General features: G+C 45.0%; 1 protein-coding gene across 5 annotated transcripts in view; it reads left to right on the forward strand.

The window, feature by feature from the left end:
• Positions 1-21,752, forward strand: part of LOC119958365 — a 40,400-nt gene extending 18,648 nt beyond the window's left edge. For 3 of the 5 annotated variants that reach the window (XM_038786833.1, XM_038786832.1, XM_038786834.1), the window contains 3 exons: positions 14,765-14,864; positions 15,825-15,862; positions 20,540-21,752. In XM_038786833.1, coding sequence (XP_038642761.1) covers positions 14,765-14,864; positions 15,825-15,862; positions 20,540-20,778 — 377 coding nt within the window. In that variant the 3' untranslated portion in view covers positions 20,779-21,752. The remainder of the gene's footprint in view (positions 1-14,764; positions 14,865-15,824; positions 15,863-20,539) is intronic. The other 2 variants (XM_038786835.1, XM_038786837.1) reach the window with 2 other exon arrangements.
• Positions 21,753-22,028: the final 276 nt, after the last annotated feature.

Here is a 22,028-nt window from a genome sequence, read left to right on the forward strand (position 1 = left end):
CCAAAACTAAAAGGAAGCAAGGGAAATAAACGAAAAATTGAGAAACGAATCAAAGTAAAGAATCAAAACGGCTCACAGTGCAATGACTGTGGAGAGCTCAGTAAATCGGTTCAGTCAGACAAACAGAAAAAGACAGTGAGAGTGTACAAAACAGGACCGCAGAGATGGACCGAGAATGCGCTGCAGAGTGCAAGGAAAGTCTAGATCAAAATGCGTTTATTTCAATGCACGAGGCCTGACGGGCAAGGAAGATTAACCCAGGGCATGGGTGGGTAAATGGGACTGGGATGTTAGAGCTATTACAGGGGCATGGCTAAGAGAGAGGACGGACTGGCAGTTTAATGCTCCAGGTTACATATGGTATAGGAAAGATAGTACATGGCGTAGAGAGGAGGGAGTTGCGTTTCTGAACAGGGAGAATATCATGGCAGTCATGAGACCGAATATAGCCGAGGGGTCATCCACTGAGTCTGTATAGGTAGTATTGAAAAATACGAAGGGTGAGATCACGTTGATAGGGTTGCACTCCGTACCACTGGATGACGCGCGATATTGAGGCTCTAGTCAAGAAGAAGAAGGAGATGACATGCATAGACAGCGTGGATCGAGAGTAGAGAAATTGTCTGAGTAGAGTTAAGAGGGAAATCAGGAGGGCAAAATGGGTACCTGAGGTTGATTTAACAGATAATGGAATGGAGAATAAAAAGCGCTTCTACAAATAGATAAAGGGGAAAACAGTAACTATCGAGAGAGTAGGGCCTCTTAACGATCGATAAGGTCATCTATGCGTGGAACCACAAGAGATTGGTGACATCCTAAATGAATATTTCTCATCCGTAATTATCCGAAGATATCAGGGAATTTGTGGAAATAAAAGGTGATGGCTTGAGGAGTGTATATTTTACAGACCTGGAAGTCTGAAAGCGTATCAATGTAGATCAATCACCTGGACCAGATGAAATTTATCCCAGGACGTCGTGGGAGGGAAGGGGGAAAATTGTGGGTTCCTTGGCAGAGAAATTTGTTTCTCCTACAACCACAGATGCGGTGCCTGAAATTTGGAGGAGAGGAAATGTTGTGCCTTTGTTTAAGAAGGGTCATAGTGAAAAAGCCTGGGATCTACAGACCGGTGAGCCGAACGTCTGTGGTGGGTAAGTAGTAAGAGGATATTCTTACAGAATCTACAGGATCTACAGGCACTTAGAGAGGCAAGGGCTGATTAGGGAAAATCAGCTTGGCTTTGCGAGTGGAAAATCATGTCTCACGAATTTGATTGAGGTTTTTGAAGAACTAACCAAAAAAGTAGATGAGGGAAGTGCAGTAGACTTATTCTACATGGACATTACCATAGCCTTTGACATTTGGTAGGTTGTTCAAAAAGGTTTAATCTCCCGGGGTCCAGGGTGAGGTACCCTTTTGGATACAAATGTGGCTTGACGACAGTAGACAAATGGTGGTTGTAGGCCTGTGACCAGCGATGTGCCTCATGGATCAGTGCTGGGTCCACTGTTATTTTATACAGTGGATGGTTCAACCCTCAAGAATATTGAAAGTCAGTCAGATCTTTTTTTTTTTAATTTAGATTACCCAATTATTTTTTCCAATTAAGGGGCAATTTAGCGTGGCCAATCCACCTACTCTGCACATTTTTAGGTTGTGGGGGCGAAACCCACGCAGAAACGGGGAGAATGTGTAAACTCCACACGGACAGTGACCCAGAGCCGGGATCGAACCTGGGACCTCAGCGCCGTGAGGCGGTTGTGCTAACCACTAGGCCACCGTGCTGCCCTAAAGTCAGTCAGATCTAGGTGTAGAGGTCCACAGGCCACGGAAAGGGGTATCACGGGTGCAGAAGGTAGTCAAGAAGGCATAAGGCATGCTTGCCTTCATTTGCCGGGGCATTGAGTATAAAAAATGGCAAGTCATGTTGCAGCAGCGTAGAAACTTAGTTTGGTCACACTTAGAGTATCGTGTTCAGTTCTGGTCGCCACACTACCAGAAGGATGTGTAGGTCTTAGAGAGGGTGCAGAAGAGATTTAGCAGGATGTTGCCTGGTATGGAGGGCAATAGCTATGAGGAGAGGGTAAACAAACTCGGTTTGTTCTCAGTGGAACGGCGGAGGTTGAAGGGCGACCTGATAGAGGTCTACACAAGTATGACTGGCATAGACAGAGTGGATAGTCAGAGACTTTTCTCAAGAGTTGAGGGGTCAATTAGTAGGGGCATATATTTCAGGTGCGAGGGGCAAGGTTTAGTCGAGACGTATGACGCATGTTGTAGACACAGACGGTACTAAGTGCCTGGAACTCGCTGCCCGAGGAGGTGGTGGAAGCAGTAACGATAGTGACATTTAAGAGGCGCCTTGACTAATCCAAGAATATGATGGAATTAGAAGGATACGGACACCGAAGTGTGTACGATTTTATTAAAGACGGGCAGCATGGTCGGCACAGGCTTGGAGGGCCAAAGGCCCTGTTCCTGTGCTGTATTTTTCTTTTTTTCTTTGTTCTATATTAATTATTTGGATGGTAATTTAGTAAGCAGGAGAAACGGACTTCAGATTTTCGGAGGGAACAGTGGCCAGTGGTCTGTCGGGAAGGTAAGTTTCCCTCTTTAAAAACATACCTTGCAGGAGAAGCGTCCGCGATGTCTGGGATCGTATTTTATCGTATCCTTCAGGGGGAGGGGAGCCACCCCACGTCGTGTTCCACATAGGCACCAACGACATAGGTAGGAAAAGGGATAGGGAGAGTGTGGAAACTTAGATCGAGAACAAACAAAAACTTAGATCGAGAACAAACAGAGTTATTATATCTGGGTTGTTAGCGAGACGATGTATAGCGAGAGAGAGCAGCTGAACACGTGGCTACAGGGATGTTGCAGGAGGAAGTGTTTCAGATACCTGGATATTTAGGGCTCATTCTGGGGTTGGTGGGAGCTCTACAAACGGAATGGTCTACACCTGCACCAGAGGGGTACCAATATCCTCGGAGGGGGGGGGGGGGGGGGGTTTGCTAATGCTCTTCGGGCGGGTTTATACTAATTCAGCAGGGGGTTGAGAACCTGAATTGCAGCTCCAGTATACAGGAAGTTGAGAGTAGTTAGGTCAGGAGTAAGGTTTCAAAGTTGCAGGAGTGTACAGGCAGGCAGGAAGATGGTTTAAAGTGTGTCTACCTCAATGCCAGGAGCATCCGGAATAAGGTGGGTGAACTTGCGGCATGGGTTTGTACATGGGACTTCGATGTTGTGGCCATTTCGGAGACAGGGATAGAGCAGGTACACTAATGGTTGTTGCAGGTGCCGGGGTTTAGATATTTCAAAAAGCTCAGGGAAGGTTGTAAAAGTGGGGGAGGGGTGGCATTGTTCGTCAAGGACAGTATTACGATCGCAGAAAGGACGTTTGATGAGGACTCGTCTGCTGAGGTAGTATGGGCTGAGTTTCGAAATAGGAAAGGTCCTGTTGGAAGTTTTCCTTAGGCCTCCGAAAGGTTCCAGAGATGTCGAGGAAACGATTGCAAAGATGGTTCTGGATAGGAGCGAAAGTAACAGGGTAGTTGTTATGGGGCCTTTAACTTTCCAAATATTGACTGGAAACGCTATAGAACATAGAACATTACAGCGCAGTACGGGCCCTTCGGCCCTCGATGTTGCGCCGACCCGTGAAACCATCTGAAGCCTATCTGACCTACACAATTCCATTTTCATCCATATGTCTATCCAGTGACCACTTAAATGCCCTTACATTTGGCGAGTCTACTACTGTTGCAGGCAGGGCGTTCCACGCCCCTACTACTCTCTGAGTAAAGAAACTGCCTCTGATATCTGTCCTATATCTACTACCCCTCAATTTAAAGCTATGTCCCCTCGTGTTGGTCATCACCATCCGAGGAAAAAGACTCTCACTGTTCACCATATCTAACCCTCTGACTATCTTATATGTATCTATTACGTCACCTCTCAGCCTTCTCCTCTCTAACGAAAACAACCTCAAGTCCCTGAGCCTTTCCTCCTAAGACCTACCCTCCATACCAGGCAACATCCTAGTAAATCACCTCTGAAACCTTTCCAAAGCTTCCACATCCTTCCTATAATGTGTTGACCAGAACTGCATGCAGTACTCCAGGTGCGGCGGCATCAGAGTTTTGTACAGCTGCAGCATGACCTCGTGGCTCCGAAACTCAATCCCCCTACTGATAAAGGCTAGCACACCATATGCCTAACAGCCCTTTTAACCTGGGTGGCAACTTTCAGGGATTTATGTACATGGTTGCTGTGATCTCTCTGTTCATCTCCACTCCCAAGAATTTTGCCATTTGCCCAGTACTCTGCATTCCTGTTACTCCTTCCAAAGGGAACCACCTCACACTTTTCCGCATTAAACTCCATCTGTCACCTCTCAGCCCAGCTCTGCAGCTTATCTATGTCCCTCTGTAACCTATAAAATCCTTCAGCACTATCCACAACTCCACCGACCTTCGTGTTTAGATGGGTCCGTTTTTGTCCAATTTGTGCAGCAGGGTTTCCTGACACAGTATGTGGATTGGCCAAACGAGAGTAGAGGCCATATTGGATTTGGCACTGGGTAATAAACCAGGACAGGTGTTAGATTTGGAGGTAGGTGAGCACTTTGGTGCTAGTGACCACAGTTAGATTCCGTTCACTTAAGTGATGGAAATGGATAGGTATAAACCGCAGCGCAAGAGTTAAAGTTGGAGGAAAGGCTGTTATGATGCGATGAGGCAAGACTCAGCATGCAAAGAACGGGGAGGGAAACTGCTGGGGATGATCACAATTGAAATGTGGAGCTTGTTCAAGGAACAACTACTGCGTGTCCTTGATAAGTATGTGCCTGTCAGGCAGTGGGGAAGTGGTCGAGCGAGGGAACCATAGTTTACTAAAGTAAATGAATCACTTGTCAAGAGGAAGAAGGAGGTTAATGTAAAGATGAGTCGTGAAGGTTCAGTTCGGGCCCGTGATCGTTAAACGTTAGCTAGGAATTACCTAAAGAGAGAGCTAAGAAGAGCCAGGAGGGGCCATGAGAAGTCTTTGTCAGTTAGGATCAACGATAACCCTAAAGCTGTTTCTAGGTACGTCAGGAATAAAAGAATGACTAGGGTAAGAAAAGGGCCAGTCAAGGACAGTAGTGGGAAGTTGTGCGTGGAGTCCGAAGGCAGAGAAGAGGTGCTAAATGAATATTGTTCGTCAGTATTCAAACAGGAAAAAGACAATGTTGTCGAGGAGAATACTGAGATACAGGCTCTCGGAACAGCCTCCCCGAACAGGCGCCGGAATGTGGCGACTCGGGGATTTTCACAGTAACTTCATTTGAAGCCTAATTGTGACAATAATCGATTTTCATTTAATTTCATTTAGTAGACTAGGAGGCTTGAGGTTCATTTGGACGATGTGTCAACAAGTCTGGAAAGTGTGAAAATAGATAAGTCCCCTGGGCCGGATGGGATTTATCCTAGACTTCTCTGGGAATCTGTGGAGGAGATTGCTGAGCCTTTGGCTTTGATCTTTATGTCATCAATGCCTATAGGAACAGTGCCAGAAGACTGGAGGATAGCAAATGTTGTCCCCTTGTTCAAGAAGGGGAGTAGAGACAACCCCGGTCACTATAGACCAGTGAGCCTTATTTTTCTGTTGTGGGCCAAGTCTTGGAAAGGTTTATGAGAGATAGAATGTATAATCATCTGGAAAGGAAAAATGTGATTAGAGATAGTCAACACGGTTTTGTGAAGGGTAGGTCGTGCCTCACAAATCTTATTGAGTTATTTGAGAATGTGACCAAACAGGTGGACGAGGGCAAAGCAGTTGATGTGGTGTATATGGATTTAAGTAACGCGCTTGAATAGGTTCCTCACGGTAGGCTATTCCAGAAAATACGGAGGCATGGGATTCAGGGTGATTTAGCAGTTTGGATCAGAAATTGGCCAGCTGGATGAACACAAAGGATGAGAAATGTTCAGGCTGGAGTTCAGTACCTCGTGGTGTACAATAAGGATCTGTTTTGGGGCCACTGCCGTTTGTCATTTTTATTAAAGACCTGGAGGAGGGTGCAGAAGGATGGGTCAGTAATTTTGCAGATGACACCAAAGTCGGTGGAGTTTTGGACAGTACAAAGGGATCTTACAAGTTACAGAGGGACATAGGTAAGCTGCACTGCTGGGCTGAGAAGTGGCAAATGGAGTTTAATGCCGAAAAATGTGAGATGATTCATGTTGGAAGGAATAGTAGGATGACAGAGTACTGGGCGAATGGGAAGATCCTTGGTAGTGTGGATGAGCTGAGAGATCTCGGTGTCCATGTAAATAGATCCCTGAAAGTTGCCACCCAGGTTGATAGGGTTGTTAAGAAGGCGTAGCTTTTATTGGTAGAGGGATTTCGTTTCGGAAACATGAGGCCAATTTTAAGTTGTAGAAAACTCTGGTGCGGCAGGAGTACTGCGTGCAATTCTGCTCACCGCATTATCGGAGGGATGTGGAAGCATTGAAAGGGTGCCGAGGAGATTTACCAGGATGTTGAGTGGTATGGAGGGAAGATCTTCTGAGGGAAGGCTGAGGAACTTGAGGCTGTTTTCGTTAGAGAGAATACGGTTAAGAGGTGACTTAATTGAGGCATACAAGGTGATCAGAGGATTACCTAGGTGGACAATGAGAGCCTTTTTCCTCCGATGGTGATGTTTAGCACGAGAGGACATAGCTTCAAATTGAGGGGAGATAGATAAAAGGACAGATGTCAGAGGTAGGTTCTTTACTCAGAGAGTAGTAAAGGCGTCAAATGCCCCGCCTGAAACAGGAGTGGACTCGCCAACATTAAGGGCATTTAAATGGAAATTGGATAAACATATGGATGATAACGGAATAGAGTAGGTAGGCTTTAGAATGGTTTCACAGTTCGGCACAACATCGAGGGCCGAAGGGCCTGTACTGCGCTGTAATGTTCTATGTTCTAAGCATTGTTAGAAAGTTTGCAGATGTCACCAAGATTGTTGGCATAGTGCATAGTGAAGAATGTTATATAAGATTGCAACAGGATGTTGACCACTTAGTCCAGTGGGTCGATGAATGGCAGATGCAGTGCAATTCAGAGAAATGTGAGGTGATGCATTTTGGTAGATAGAATCGGGGCAGTAGCTATTGGGGTAATATAAAGAACAAAGAACAAAGAAGATTACAGCACAGGAACAAGCCCTACGGCCCTCCCAGCCTGCGCCGATCCAGATCCTTTGTCTAAACCTGTCTCCTATTTTCCAAGGTCTACTTCACTCTGTTCCCGCCCGTTCATATACCTGTCTAGATGCCTCTTAAATGATGCTATCGTGCCCGCCTCTACCACCTCCGCTGGTAAAGCGTTCCAGGCACCCACCACCCTCTGCATAAAAACCTTTCCACGCACATCTCCCTTAAACTTTCCGCCTCTCACATTGAAATCGTGACCCTTGTAACTGACACCCGCACTCTTGGGACAAGCTTGTTGCTATCCACCCTGCCCATACCTCTCATAAGTTTGTAGACCTCAATCAGGTCGCTCCTCAACCTCCGTCTTTCCAACGAAAACAATCCTAATCTACTCAACCTTTCTTCACAGCTAGCACCCTCCATACCAGGCAACATCCTGGTGAACCTCCTCTGCACCCTCTCCAAAGCATCCACATCCTTCTGGTAATGTGGCGACCAGTACTGCACACAGTATTCCAAATGCGGCAGAACCAAAGTCCTATACAACTGTAACATGACCTGCCAACTCTTGAACTCAATACCCCGTCCGATGAAGGCAAGCATGCTGTATGCCTTCTTGACCACTCTATCACCCTGCGTTCCCACCGTCAGGGTACAATGGACCTGAACTCCCAGATCTTTCTGTACATCAATTTTCCCCAGGTCCCTTCCATTGACCATATAGTCCGCTCTTGAATTTGATCTTCCAAAATGCATCACTTCGCATTTGCCTGGATTGAACTCCATCTGCCATTTCTCTGCCTACCTCTCCAATCTATCTATATGTTGTTGTACTCTCTGCCAGTCCTCCTCGCTATCTGCAATTTCACCAATCTTAGTATCATCTGCAAACTTGCTAATCAGACTACCTATACCTTCCTCCATGTCATTTATGTACATTACAAACAGCAGTAGTCCGAGCACGGATCCCTGTGAAACACCACTAGTCACCCGTCTCCATTTTGAGACACTCCCTTCCACCACTACTCTCTGTCTCCTGTTGCCCAGCCAGTTCTTTATCCATCTAGCTAGTGCAGCCTGAACCCCATACGACTTCACTTTTTCCATCACACTGCCATGGGAAACCTTATCAAACGCCTTACTGAAGTCCATGTATATGACATCTACAGCCCTTCCCTCATCAGTTAACTTTGTCACTTCCTCAATGAATTCTATTAGGTTTGTAAGACATGATCTTCCCTGCACAAAACCATACTGCCTATCACTGATAAGTCTATTTTCTTCCAGATGTGAATAGATCATATCCCTCAGTATCTTCTCCAACAATTTGCCGACCACTGATGTCAAGCTCGCAGGTCTATAATTCCCTGGATTATCCCTGCTACCCTTCTTAAACAAAGGGACAACATTAGCAATTCTTCAGTCCTCCGGGACCTCACCCGTGCTCAAGGATGCTGCAAAGATGTATGTTAAGGCCCCAGCTATTTCAACACTCGCTTCCCTCAGTAACCTGGAATAGATCCCATCCGGTCCTGGGGACTTGTCCACCTTAATGTCTTTTAGAATACCCAAAACTTTGCCCTTCTAACCCCCTAATGGTAGGGCGTTGCAGAGAATTACAGAACAAAGAGATCTAAGGGCACAGGTTCATGACTTCTTGAAAGTGGAGACGCAGGTGGAGAGCATGGTGAAGAAGGCATTCTGAATGTTTGGTTCCTTTGGCCAGAATATTGAATACAGGAGTCGGGACGTCTTTCTGAAGTTGTACCACGATGTGCAGATGCCGGCGATGGACTCTTCATTCACCTGAGGAAGGGGCAGTGCTCCGAAAGCAAGTGTTTGAATAAAATCTGTTAGACTTTAACCTGGTGTTCTAAGACTTGTAACTGAAGTTGTACCAGACATTGGTAAGACCACACATTGGAATACTGTGTTCAGTTCAGGTCATCCTCTGGGATTTTATTGATCAAAAAAGAGTGCAGAAATGATTTATCAGGATTCTACCAGGACTTTATTGTTTTGAGGTATAATGAGAGGCTGGATGGATTAGAACTTATTTGCCTGGAGTGTAGGAAGCTTCGGGAAGATCATAATAGAGGTCTATAAAATAAAGAATGTCATAAATAAGGTAGAATATAGAACATAGAACGATACAGCGCAGTACAGGCCCTTCGGCCCACGATGTTGCACCGACATGGGAAGTCAAAAACTAAAGGCCATCTAACCTACACTATGCCATTAGTATCCATATGCTTATCCAATAAACTTTTATATGCCCTCAATGTTGGCGAGTTCACTACTGTTGTAGGTAGGGCATTCCACGGCCTCACCACTCTATGCGTAAAAACCTACCTCTGAACTCTGTCCTATATCTATTACCCCTCAATTTAAGGCTATGTCCCCTCGTGCTAGCCACCTCCATCCGCGGGAGAAGGCTCTCACTGTCCACCCTATCTAACCCTCTGATCATTTTGTATGCCTCTATTAAGTCACCTCTTAACCTCTTCTCTCGAACGAAAACTACCTCAAGTCCATCAGCCTTTCCTCATAAGATTTTCCCTCCATACGAGGCAACATCCTGGTAAATCTCCTCTGCACCCGTTCCAAGGCTTCCACGTCCTTCCTATAATGAGGCAACCAGAACTGTATGCAATACTCCAAATGCGGCCGTACCAGAGTTTTGTACAGCTGCAACATGACCTCATGGCTCCAAAACTCAATCCCTCTACAAATAAAGGCCAACACACCATTGGCCTTCTTCACAACCCTATCAACCTGGGTGGCAACTTTCAGGGATCTGTGTACATGGACACCGAGATCCCTCTGCTCATCCACACTACCAAGAATTTTACCATTAGCCAAATATTCCGCATTCCTGTTATTCTTTCCAAAGTGAATCAACTCACACTTCTCTACATTAAACTCCATTTGCCACCTCACAGCTCAGCTCTGCAGCTTATCTATGTCCCTCTGTAACCTGCAACATCCTTCCACACTGTCTACAACTCCACCGACTTCAGTGTCGTCTGCAAATTTACTCACCCACCCTTCTGTGCCCTCCTCTCGGTCATTTATAAAAATGACAAACAGAAACGGCCCCAGAACAGGTCTTTGTCGTACGCCACTCGTAACTGAACTCCATTCTGAACATTTGCCATCAACCACCACCCCCTGTCTTCTTTCAACTAGCCAATTTCTGATGCACATTTCAAAATCACCCTCAATCCCCAGCCTCCGTATTTTCGGCAATAGCCGACCGTGGGGAACCTTATCAAACGCTTTACTGAAATCCATATACACCACATCAACTGCTGTACCCTCGTCTACCTGTTCATTCACCTTCTCAAAGAACTCGATAAGGTTTGTGAGGCATGACCTACCCTTCACAAAACCATGCTGACTATCCCTAATCATATTATTCCTATCCAGATGATTATAAATCGTCTCTCTTATAATCCTCTCCAAGACTTTCCCACAACAGACGTGAGGCTCACCGGCCTATAGTTACCCGGGTTATCTCTACTCCCCTTCTTGAACAAAGGGACCACATTTGCTATCCTACAGTCCTCTGGCACTATTCCTGTAGCCAATGATGACATAAAAATCAAAGCCAAAGGCTCAGCAATCTCTTCCCTGGCTTCCCAGAGAATCCTAGGATAAATCCCACCCGGCCCCGGGGACTTATCTATTTTCACCTTGTCCAGAATTGCCAACACTTTGTCCCTACGCACCTCAATGCCATCTATTCTAATAGCCTGGGTCTCAGCATTCTCCTCCACAACATTCTTTTTCCTGAATGAATACTGACGAAAAGTATTCATTTAGTATCTCGCTTATCTCCTCAGCCTCCACACACAACTTCCCACCACTTTCCTTGACTGGTCCTACCCGTACCCTAGTCATTCTTTTATTCCTGACATACCTATAGAAAGCTTTTGGGTTTTCCTTGATCCAACCTGCCAAAGACTTCTCATGTCCCCTCCTTGCTCGTCTTAGCTTTCTCTTTAGAGCTTTCCTCGCTTCCTTGTAACTATCAAACGCCCCAACTGAAACTTCACGCCTCATCTTCACATAGACCTCCTTCTTCCTCTCAACAAGAGATTTCACTTCTTTGGTCAACCACGGTTCCCTCGCTCGACCCCTTCCTCCCTGCCTGACTTGTACGTACTTGTCAAGAACACGCAATAGCTGTTCCTTGAACAAGCTCCACATATCCAGCGTGCAAAACCCTTGCAGCCTACTTCTCCAACCTACACATCCTAAGTCATGTCTAATGGCATCATAATTGCCCTTCCATCAGCAATAACTCTTTCCGTGCGGGGTATACTTACCCCTTTCCATCACTAACGTAAAGGTCACCGAATTGTGGTCACTGTCTCCAAAGTGCTCACCTACCTCCAGATCTAACACCTGGCCTGGTTCATTACCCAAAACCAAATCCAATGTGGCCTCGCCTCTTGTTGGCCTGTCAATATATTGTGTCAGGATACCCTCCTGCACACTATGTACGAAGAACGACCCATCTAATGTACTCGAACTATATATTTTCCAGTCAAAATTTGGAAAGTTAAAGTCTCCCATAACAACTACCCTGTTTCTTTCGCTCTTTTCCAGAATCATCTTCGCCATCCTTTCCTCTACATCCCGAGAACTATTAGGTGGCCTATAGAAAACTCCCAAAAGGGTGACCTCTCCTTTCCTGTTTCTAACCTCAGCCCATACTACCTCGGAAGAAGAGGCCCCATCTAGCATCCTTTCCGCCACCGTAATGCCGCCCTTGACTAGCAGCGCCACACCTCCCCCCTTTTGCCCCCGTCTCTGAGTTTACTAAAACACCTAAACCCCGGAACCTGCAACAACCATTCCTGTCCCTGCTCTATCCATGTCTCTGAAATGGACACAACATCGAAGTCCCAGGTACCAACCCATGCTGCCAGTTCCCCTACCTTATTTCGTATACACCTGGCATTGAAGTAGACACACTTCAAACCACCTACCTGAACACTGGGACCCTCCTGCGAAGTCAAATCTGTGCTCCTGACCTCTATACTCTCAATCTCCCGTACCCCAAAACTACAATCCAGGTTCCCATGCCCCTGCTGAATTAGTTTAACCCCCCCCCCCCAAAGAGCACTAACAAATCCCCCCCCCCAGGATATTGGTGCCCCTCAGGTTCAGATGTAGACCATCCTGTCTATAAAGGTCCCACCTTCCCCAGAAAGAGCCCCAGTTATCCTGAAATCTGAATCCCTCCCGCCTGCTCCCACAAAATATCGTATCTGTGCCCCTGACTATTGAGTCTCCAATTACTAATGTTCTACTCCTTCTCCCCCCTTCCCTTCTGGGCAACAGGGACAGACTCCGTGCCAGAGGCCCGTACCCCATGGCTTACCCCTGGTAAGTCCCCCCCCCCACAAGTATCCAAAACGGTATACTTGTTGCTAAGGGGAAAGACCACAGGGGATTCCTGTACTGACTGCTTACCCCCAGCCCCTCTCACCGTCACCCATCTATCTTTATTCTTTGGCGTAACTACCTCCCTGAAGCTGCTATATGACCCCCTCTGCCTCCCGAATGATCCGAAGTTCATCCAGCTCAAGCTCCAGGTCCCTAACACGGTTTTTGAGGAGTTGGAGTTGGGTGCACTTCCCACAGGTGAAATCAGCAGGGACACTGACACTGTCCCTCACCTCAAACATTCTGCAGGAGGAGCATTGTACTGCCTTCCCTGACATCACCTCTAGATTTACAAAAAAAACAAGGAGAAGAAAGGAAGACCTTACCTGATATTCCCTCATACCCTGCTCCCGCTGAAAGGTAAGCAAATTTAAAGGCACTCACTCACCTTCACGACAGGCCTCTGCTCCCGCTTCCCAACGACCGTGGGTTTTTTTTTGGTTAGAAGAGGAGGTAGGGTGGGAAACACTGACGAAGGTTTTTTCGGGTTTAACTGTCACTTGACAACAGCCCCTCCACAAACCACCTTCAAATTAGGCTGACCGCACTGCACGTATGCAAATTTCCCCAGAACAGATGATCAGTAACTCTGCTCTGCTGTCCTCTGCTGGATGCTTGTCTTCACTCAAACTCCTCGGGTCTCCTTCGCATGTACACCTTCAAATTAGGCTGAACGCACTGCACGTATGCAAATTTCCCCAAAGCAGCTGATCAGTAGCTCTGCTCTGCTGCCCTCTGCTGGATGCTTGCCTTCACTCAAACTCCTCGGGTCTCCTTCGCAGGTACACCTTCAAATTAGGCTGACCGCACTGCACGTATGCAAAGGTAGGTAGGCAACTTTATTTTCCGAACGTACGGGGGTCTAAAACTAGAGCTAGTGGGTTTAGGTGAGTGGTGAGATACAAAAGGGTCCATAGGGCCAATTTTTCCACACAGATTGTGGTGGGTGACTGGAACAAGCTGCCAGAGGCAGGTGTAGAGGCGGGTGCAATCTTGTCCTTTTAAAGGCATTTAGAGAGTTATATGGGAAAGATGGGTATGGCGACATGCGGGAAATTAGGACTGGTTTAGTCGTTCAAACTGGGCGACATGGATACGTTGGGCCGAAGGGACTGGTTTCATGCTGTAAACTCTATGACTCGTTCTCTGTCTCAATGTCTGTCTGTCTGTCCCTCTCTCTCTCTCTCACTGTCTCTCCCTCACGCTCTCTCTTTCTCACACACGTAGACACGCACACACACCTTTACATATGTACCCCGCATTGGAGAGTGCCAGCATCACACACTCACCTTTACCAATCAACCCACAGTGGAGAATGTGATAATCTCTCTCTCTCACACACGCACACACATACACACGCGCACACACACACACACACACGCGCGCACACTCACACCTTTACCAATCCATCCCCTCATAGAGATTCTCAGAGTCCATACACACAGACGTTAAATAATCTACCCCCTAGAGGAGAATGTCAGAATCACAATCACACATTCATCACCATTCGGCTGCACTCTCTGCTGGGATTACGTTGCATTTTCTTTCAGGAGAAGTAGTTACCGCTGGCAACACTAGTACTTGCTGTCAATCACCTGGTCTGGCAAACCACCAGCCGAGAACGATGGGTTTCCAGGTTCGAATTGCACCACGGTAAATGAGTAAATCGGGTTTTTAATATCAACCTGGTCCTGAATCCTGTTTGACAAAAGATCTAGCCTTGAGCTATGTTGTAGTTTATAAAGAACCTTTGCAGCATTTCAAAAACAACCAGACCAACACTTGAAAAAATGGATGATAAATGTATAGGCCACGTGCTGGCACGTGGGCGAGAAGAGGGATGCCTGCAACAACATGATTGGCTGAAGGCCCTCTTCATGCGCGAGACGATGCTGTGACTGTTTAGCAGCTGAGAATCAGACACATTGCTGTTTTTTGACGGAGTCAGGTATTTCATTCTCATTATAAAATTTCATTCCAGGTTTATATTGAATCATAATGCCATGGTGGGATTCGAAGCATGTCTTGGCCCCACAGAAAACAAAGAAATCTCTTTATCATTGCTGTGGTAACAGTACTCCGGTCATTGCTACATAGTCTCCTTTTTCTTATTTTTCCCCCAGATTTTAATCTTACTTCGGCAATGATTTTGATTGTTACTGCGTTCATAGCTCTAATTCTAACCTCTGCCTTACTGGGCGTCATCCTACCAAAAAAGAGTAAGTAAGCATCAATTGTCATAACTACTTAAGTTCAGAACGTGTGTTTTGCTAGTATCTATGCAACCTTTCCTTAGAAGATGAAAAGCAAATGAAACACTTAATTAGGGGATTGATATGCGGCGATCTATCAAGCAACAGAAAAAATGTTCCTATGCATAACTATTGTCATATCGTGTAGATGCTGGCATTGCATTGGGTTGAGCACAGTAAGAAGTCTTACAACACCAGGTTAAAGTCCAACAGGTTTGTTTCAAACACTAGCTTTCGGAGCACAGCTCCTTCCTCAGGTACTTACTATTGCTCCTGACTAATGCATGTCAGCTGATTGGGTGGCTCAGCCAACAGAGTTGGGGCAGGCAAGAGGAGAGGTGGGGTTGGCTCAGAGGAGAGGCTAATAACATCGCAGCACCAAAACATTCATGTGGTGTAGCTGGGTAGGTGCATCCAATCGGGTTGGTGGTGGAATGTCTATTTACTGATAAAAATATCCTAATTATCATCAGGACAGAAATCACAGGTAAAGCTCCACTTTCTATGTGTCAGTGTAAATGCTGCAGTCTCTAACAAAAAGAAGGGAAGTTAGCCTTCTATAAAGTGTTCAGATATTTGTTTATAGCAGGCAATACGTATGATGAAGCAGCTTACTGATGTCATTAGTAAAGCGCCAGTACAGGAATGAGATGACAGCGTCAATCTAATCGGAATACGTTGGCTGAAAATGACGCCGAGGTATATTCGCAATTAAGATCGGAAACATATGTTGCTGCTTCCTTGTGTTGAAAATCGACTGACTATGTAGTGTTCCTGAGCATGGATAACTTCAATTTGGACAAACCGTGAATGGGGCTTCGTATTCTCATTATATATCACCATTTGAAGGGGAAATTTAATTTCTAAAGGTATGTTTTAGTCAGTGCGGAGAAATTGCCCAAAAGTATAAATGTGCTCTATGTTGTTCCAGAAATTGCCATGTCGCGGACACATATCCCAGACGAAACAGTGAGTATGCAGCATTGTCATTTGAAGTATTTTGTTTTGGACTTAATATTTGCTGAGCAGTCTGATTCTATGTAAATTCAACTTCGGCCTTTAAAATCCTTAATGAGATGAAATTTAATAACATTATGTTGTTCATAGTACTCAGTTCCCCGACAGTGTAGAGGCATGCACCGACCTCCAAAAAAGCACTCTCTCTTGCTTCAAAACCCTGCACGGTTCCGTTAATCTACGTAACCACACATAATCTAAACACCCCTGGACACTAAGGTGCTTTTTAGCACTGCCATCCTATCTAATTAGCACATGTATGGACGATGTGAGGAAACCGGAGTACCCGGAGGAAACCCACGCAGAAACGGGGAGAAAGTTCAAACCACACATTCACCCAAGGTCGGATTTGAACCCGGGCCCGGGTAGTGTCAGGAATTAGTGCTAACCAATGTGCTACCGTGCCGTCGCCAGTTGCTACTTCTTTTGTGCGGATGTACTTGTAATCGGAGGTTCGAAGCATATCTCACAGACTGTCTGGGTATCCTTTCTATGCAACAAGTTGTTGATTTTTCAAAGTTTTCATTCAGAAAGCAGATAAAATATTTTGAAACATGTCATCAATCGGCGTCTTGGCTTCACTGACGACACAAAATGCATAGGATGTCCTAACACAATGATCGTGAACGCGAAAAATTTTGGACCTCCATAAATCAGAGTCAAATCCTAAACGTCACATCAATGAACAGAGCAAACTGTTCCCTTTTTTAATTCTAACGTTCTGCGAAACTGATTTCATGTATTCCTGATTAGGAATTACGAAAATTATACAAATGGTGAACGTGTGAATGTTGAACATGATGTGTGTGAGAAGACAGAGAACATAGAACATAGAACGATACAGCGCAGTACAGGCCCTTCGGCCCACGATGTTGCACCGACATGGGAAGTCAAAATCTAAAGGCCATCTATCCTACACTATGCCATTATCATCCATATGCTTATCCAATAAACTTTTAAATGCCCTCAATGTTGGCTAGTTCACTACTGTTGCAGGTAGGGCATTCCACGGCCTCACCACTTTTGCGTAAAAAAACCTACCGCTGACCTCTGTCCTATATCTATTACCCCTCAATTTAAGGCTATGTCCTCTCGTGCTAGCCACCTCCATCCGCGGGAGAAGGCTCTCACTGTCCACTCTATCTAACACTCTGATCATTTTGCATGCCTCTATTAAGTCACCTCCTAACCTTCTTCTCTCTAACGAAAACAACCTCAAGTCCATCAGCCTTTCCTCATAAGATTTTCCCTCCATACCAGGCAACATCCTGGTAAATCTCCTCTGCACCCGTTCCAAAGCTTCCACGTCCTTCCTATAATGAGGCGACCAGAACTGTATGCAATACTCCAAATGCGGCCGTACCATAGTTTGGTACAGCTTCAACATGACCTCATGGCTCCGGAACTCAATCCCTCTACCAATAAAGGCCAACACACCATAGGCCTTCTTCACAACCCTATCAACCTGGGTGGCAACTTTCAGGGATCTATGTACATGGATACCGAGATCCCTCTGCTCATCCACATTACAAAGAATTTTACCATTAGCCAAATATTCCGCATTCCTGTTATTCTTTCAAAAGTGAATCACCTCACATTTCTCTACATTAAACTCCATTTGCCACCTCTCAGCCCAGCTCTGCAGCTTATCTATGTCCCTCTGTAACCTGCAACATCCTTACACACTGTCTACAACTCCACAGACTTTAGTGTTGTCTGCAAATTTACTCACCCGCCCTTCTGTGCCCTCCTCTAGGTCATTTATAAAAATGACAAACAGTAACGGCCCCAGAACAGATCCTTGTGGTACGCCACTCGTAACTGAACTCCATTCTGAACATTTGCCGTCAACCACCCCCCTCTGTCTTCGTTCAACTAGCCAATGTCTGATCCACATCTCTAAATCACCCTCAATCCCCAGCTTCCGTATTTTCTGCAATAGCCGACCGTGGGGAACCTTATCAAACGCTTTACTGAAATCCATATACACCACATCAACTGCTCTACCCTCGTCTACCTCTTCATTCACCTTCTCAAAGAACTCGATAAAGTTTGTGAGGCATGACCTACCCTTCATAAAACCATGCTGACTATCCCTCATCATATTATTCCTATCTTGATGATTATAAATCGTAACTCTTATAATCCTCTCCAAGACTTTGCCCACAACAGACGTGAGGTTCACCGGCCTATAGTTACCGGGGTTATCTCTACTCCCCTTCTTGAACAAAGGGACCACATTTGCTATCCTCCAGTCCTCTGGCACTATTCCTGTAGCCAACGATGACCTAAAAATCAAAGCCAAAGGCTCAGCAATCTCTTCCCTGGCTTCCCAGAGAATCCTAGGATAAATCCCATCAGGCCGCGGGGACTTATCTATTTTCACCTTGTCCAGAATTGCCAACACTTCTTCCCTACGCACCTCAATGCCATCTATTCTAATAGCCTGGGTCTAGGCATTCTCCTCCACAACATTATCTTTTTCCTGATTGAATACTGACGAAAAGTATTCATTTAGTATCTCGCTTATCTCCTCAGCCTCCACACACAACTTCCCACCACTGTCCTTGACTGGCCCTACTCTTACCCTAGCCATTCTATTATTCCTGACATACCTATAGAAAGCTTTTGCGTTTTCCTTGATCCTACCTGCCAAAGACTTCTCATGTCCCCTCCTTGCTCATCTTAGCTCTCTCTTTAGATCCTTCCTCGCTTCCTTGTAACTATCAAGCGCCCCAACTGAAACTTCACGCCTCATGATGGGGAAACATATACATCAGGCAGGCTTCGCACGACACAATGGATCAAATTATTTCATCAGATTTGCATTTGAAAAAAAGCCCTTGAAAATGGCCATGAACACGCTTATTTTTCTATTATTAATCAAACTCAATATGTTCTCATGATACTTGATCTGTCAATGTCCGTCTATTTGATTCTCGTGCAGCGAACATGCGCTTTTTCAACTTCATTTCAGTTGGACACCATGGGCTATTGTACTTCAGCAGATTCAAAAACCTTCACGGAATAAACCATAAAGTAAAGACAGACGTATACATGTGGCTGATTGTTACCTGATCAGACCATGAATTGCAATGCAACTAATAATAAAGGAAGTCTTACAACACCAGGTTAAAGTCCAAAAGGCTTGTTTCAAACACGAGTTTTCGGAGCACTGCTCCTTCCTCAGGTGAAGGATTCCTCAGGTTCCTTCTTCACCTGAGGAAGGAGCAGTGCTCCGAAAGCTCGTGTTTGAAACAAGCCTTTTGGACTTTAACCTGGTGTTGTAAGACTTCATACTGTGCTCACCCCAGTCCAACGCCGGCATCTCCACATAATAATAAAAGACACATACTGTGGATGCTGTGAATCTGGAATAAACACAGAAAATGTTCGGTACATTCAGCCGGTCAGGCAGCGTCAGTAGAGAGAAAAAAGGGGCATTATTTCGAGTCCGTGTGACTCTACCCCAGAGCTGAAGTGAGTTAAAATGGATTGTGTCATATAGTTTGAGACGTCGATAGAGGAGGTGGACAGTTTATAAGGTCAGTGGAAGATCGGAGAACTAAGGAGAGATTGAGAAGTAAACCATGGGTGCAAAACAAACGTCGTGTTTATGGTACATTGTGGAATGAAGAAGTCCTTTTTAATAATAATAATAAGAATAAGAATAATTGCAGTAACATAACGGTGAGATAGCATAACGTGTTAACAGGAGAACAACAGTCAGTGAATGCTGAGGTAAACGCGGCTGGCCTGGCAGCATCCATATGGTTATCTGTGCAGGCACTCCCCACAGATGCTGCCATACCAGCTGGGATTTCCCAGAATTCGCTGACCTCGTTTCTGATTGCAGCCTCCACAGAATTGGCTATGCACCAAGCTCAGTGCTCCGTGAATGTAAAACTTGAGAGCAAGTGATATATGGCCCTTTGTTTTCATTCTGGACTGAATAACTTCAGATTGTGAAACCTGCCCTCCACATTTACCTCCTTATCTTTCTTGGGATTCTTCCTTGGCAAACCCTCCCGCCCCTCCATCACAGCATCACCTATCACATGTTTATCAGTTTCTTCTTTCACTGAGCACTGACATTTGTTACCCTATTGACGCAATGTACTAACTGGCATTAATGCTGCTGTCAGCATTTCCTCAGTCCTTAATGCACTGATTAACACTCCCGTTGTCTTTTAATTGTGAAAACGTTGTCAATCGCTCCTGAAATCCTTCCTCCTCCAGGTCTCCTATTGGCCGAAACTTCCTCCACCTCCCACTACTATATAATCCATTACATATCAACCTCTCTTCTGCTCTGAAGCAGAGCGCCACAGATTTGAAACGTTTTACTCGATTTCATTCTCCCCAGCTGTTGGCAGACCTGCTGTGTTAATTCAATATTATTTATTTCATGAAAATTTAAAAGGCTTTGCTACCCTGGTGCACCATAAATTATTGACAACATTGCCTTAATCACATTTCGAGCAAAAATGCACGTTAAATTTATTGGCGGTAATTGTCTAAATGTTAATTCACCGTCTAATGATGCAATTTGGTGGGATACATGCACAACGTTTTGCATCACACGTTAATGTTCTGAGGTATGAACTTCGCAATTTTATTCCTGCTTAGGAATTACAAGATATTTCCGACTGAAAGGAACATGGGAAGTTTTCACCAAAGCATTTTACGTTCAGAAGAACAATGGAACGTCTTTGGATGATGGGCCTCTTGTATCTGAAACGTGTATGCAAGATACAAATTTCTGTAAAATATCATCAGCGCTACTGCCTATGCTATTACGAGACAATAAGCGGTGGGAATGTCAATGCAGAAAACATAAAGACGATACTTCTCTCAACACACCATGAAGACAATTCGAAAATGGTTCAGTTGGTGCAGTTGGCAAATTATAACAATACCTGTAGATTATGGACGAATACTAAAATAATGAAAAGTTTAGATTTCCTACAAGCAGCATATCCGTAACATCTCCACGAACTTAATTAGATGCAATTAGTGAGGCACACTTTGCATAAATTTGGTTTCGACCATCTCTCCGTCTACATATTAGTCAAATGCTGAATAATGATCCGCACGTGGGACGATGTATTTCAGTCTGACCGTGTCCTGTATTCTATGAGCCGAATCTTCTTTGCTTCTTGATCCGGTCACAACAATATTGAGTAGAGGATTATTCCTTGTGTAAACATTGTTCCCTCGAAGAGGGATTAAAAAAAACATCTTAGCGTGTTTTCTTAGTCTTTCACCTGGATTTGTTCGAAATGTCTTGAATTACAAATTTCTGAAACGTAACTGCAACCATTGATTTACTTATTAGACCTAACTTAAGGCATACTCACATCCTGGTGCCAATTTATATTACCTTGAAATGAATTACTCACTTTTTCGGGTATTAAGGGAAAATGATCACTATAGACTCACGGGAAAGCACCGTAGTGTCTCAACTTGGAGAATTAAGTGACCGACGAATTTAGGAGATTTTCAGGCAACATTTCACGGTTGTTGGTGATGGTAAACGTTCGGAAATGTAAACCTATTGACCGTTGTCGATATAGGGACAAATGATCGAATTGATATATAAAGACTGTTGGGTAGAGGTGAGAATTAATTTGCTTGCATTTGACTGAAATTTGCAATGGGGATAGAAATATTGTGGCAACACTATACTTCAGGCCTACACACATTGACTTGGGAGGCAGAGAGACACAAGATAGACAAAGTCCTATGTGGATACTTGTTGCAAGTAAGGAGACGAATGTAAGGTAAACGCTGCAATGTTAATTGTGAAAGTGGCAATGCTTGTTAAACATCGATTACTAAAGCGTATGGCATCTTTGTTTTTTTTTGTACAGACGCAAAATATACGTAACACTAGTTCAAAGGATGCTCGGTTGTTATGCCATATTTTGCAAACTACTTAAAAAAGAACATGGAGGCTTTGAAGAGGAGGTCTAATAATCCTAGCCGAATTGCACTGCAGAATGTGTGAGCCCCCGTGATCCATAGCTCCCTCCAGTACTGAAGGGGGTCATTCAGCTCAACGAGTTTACGCAGACGCTCGGTTATAACACCCTTCCAAGGTCAATTCCCCCTACAT

This window comes from Scyliorhinus canicula, chromosome 29, assembly GCF_902713615.1.
Source record: "Scyliorhinus canicula chromosome 29, sScyCan1.1, whole genome shotgun sequence".
NCBI lineage: Eukaryota > Metazoa > Chordata > Chondrichthyes > Carcharhiniformes > Scyliorhinidae > Scyliorhinus > Scyliorhinus canicula.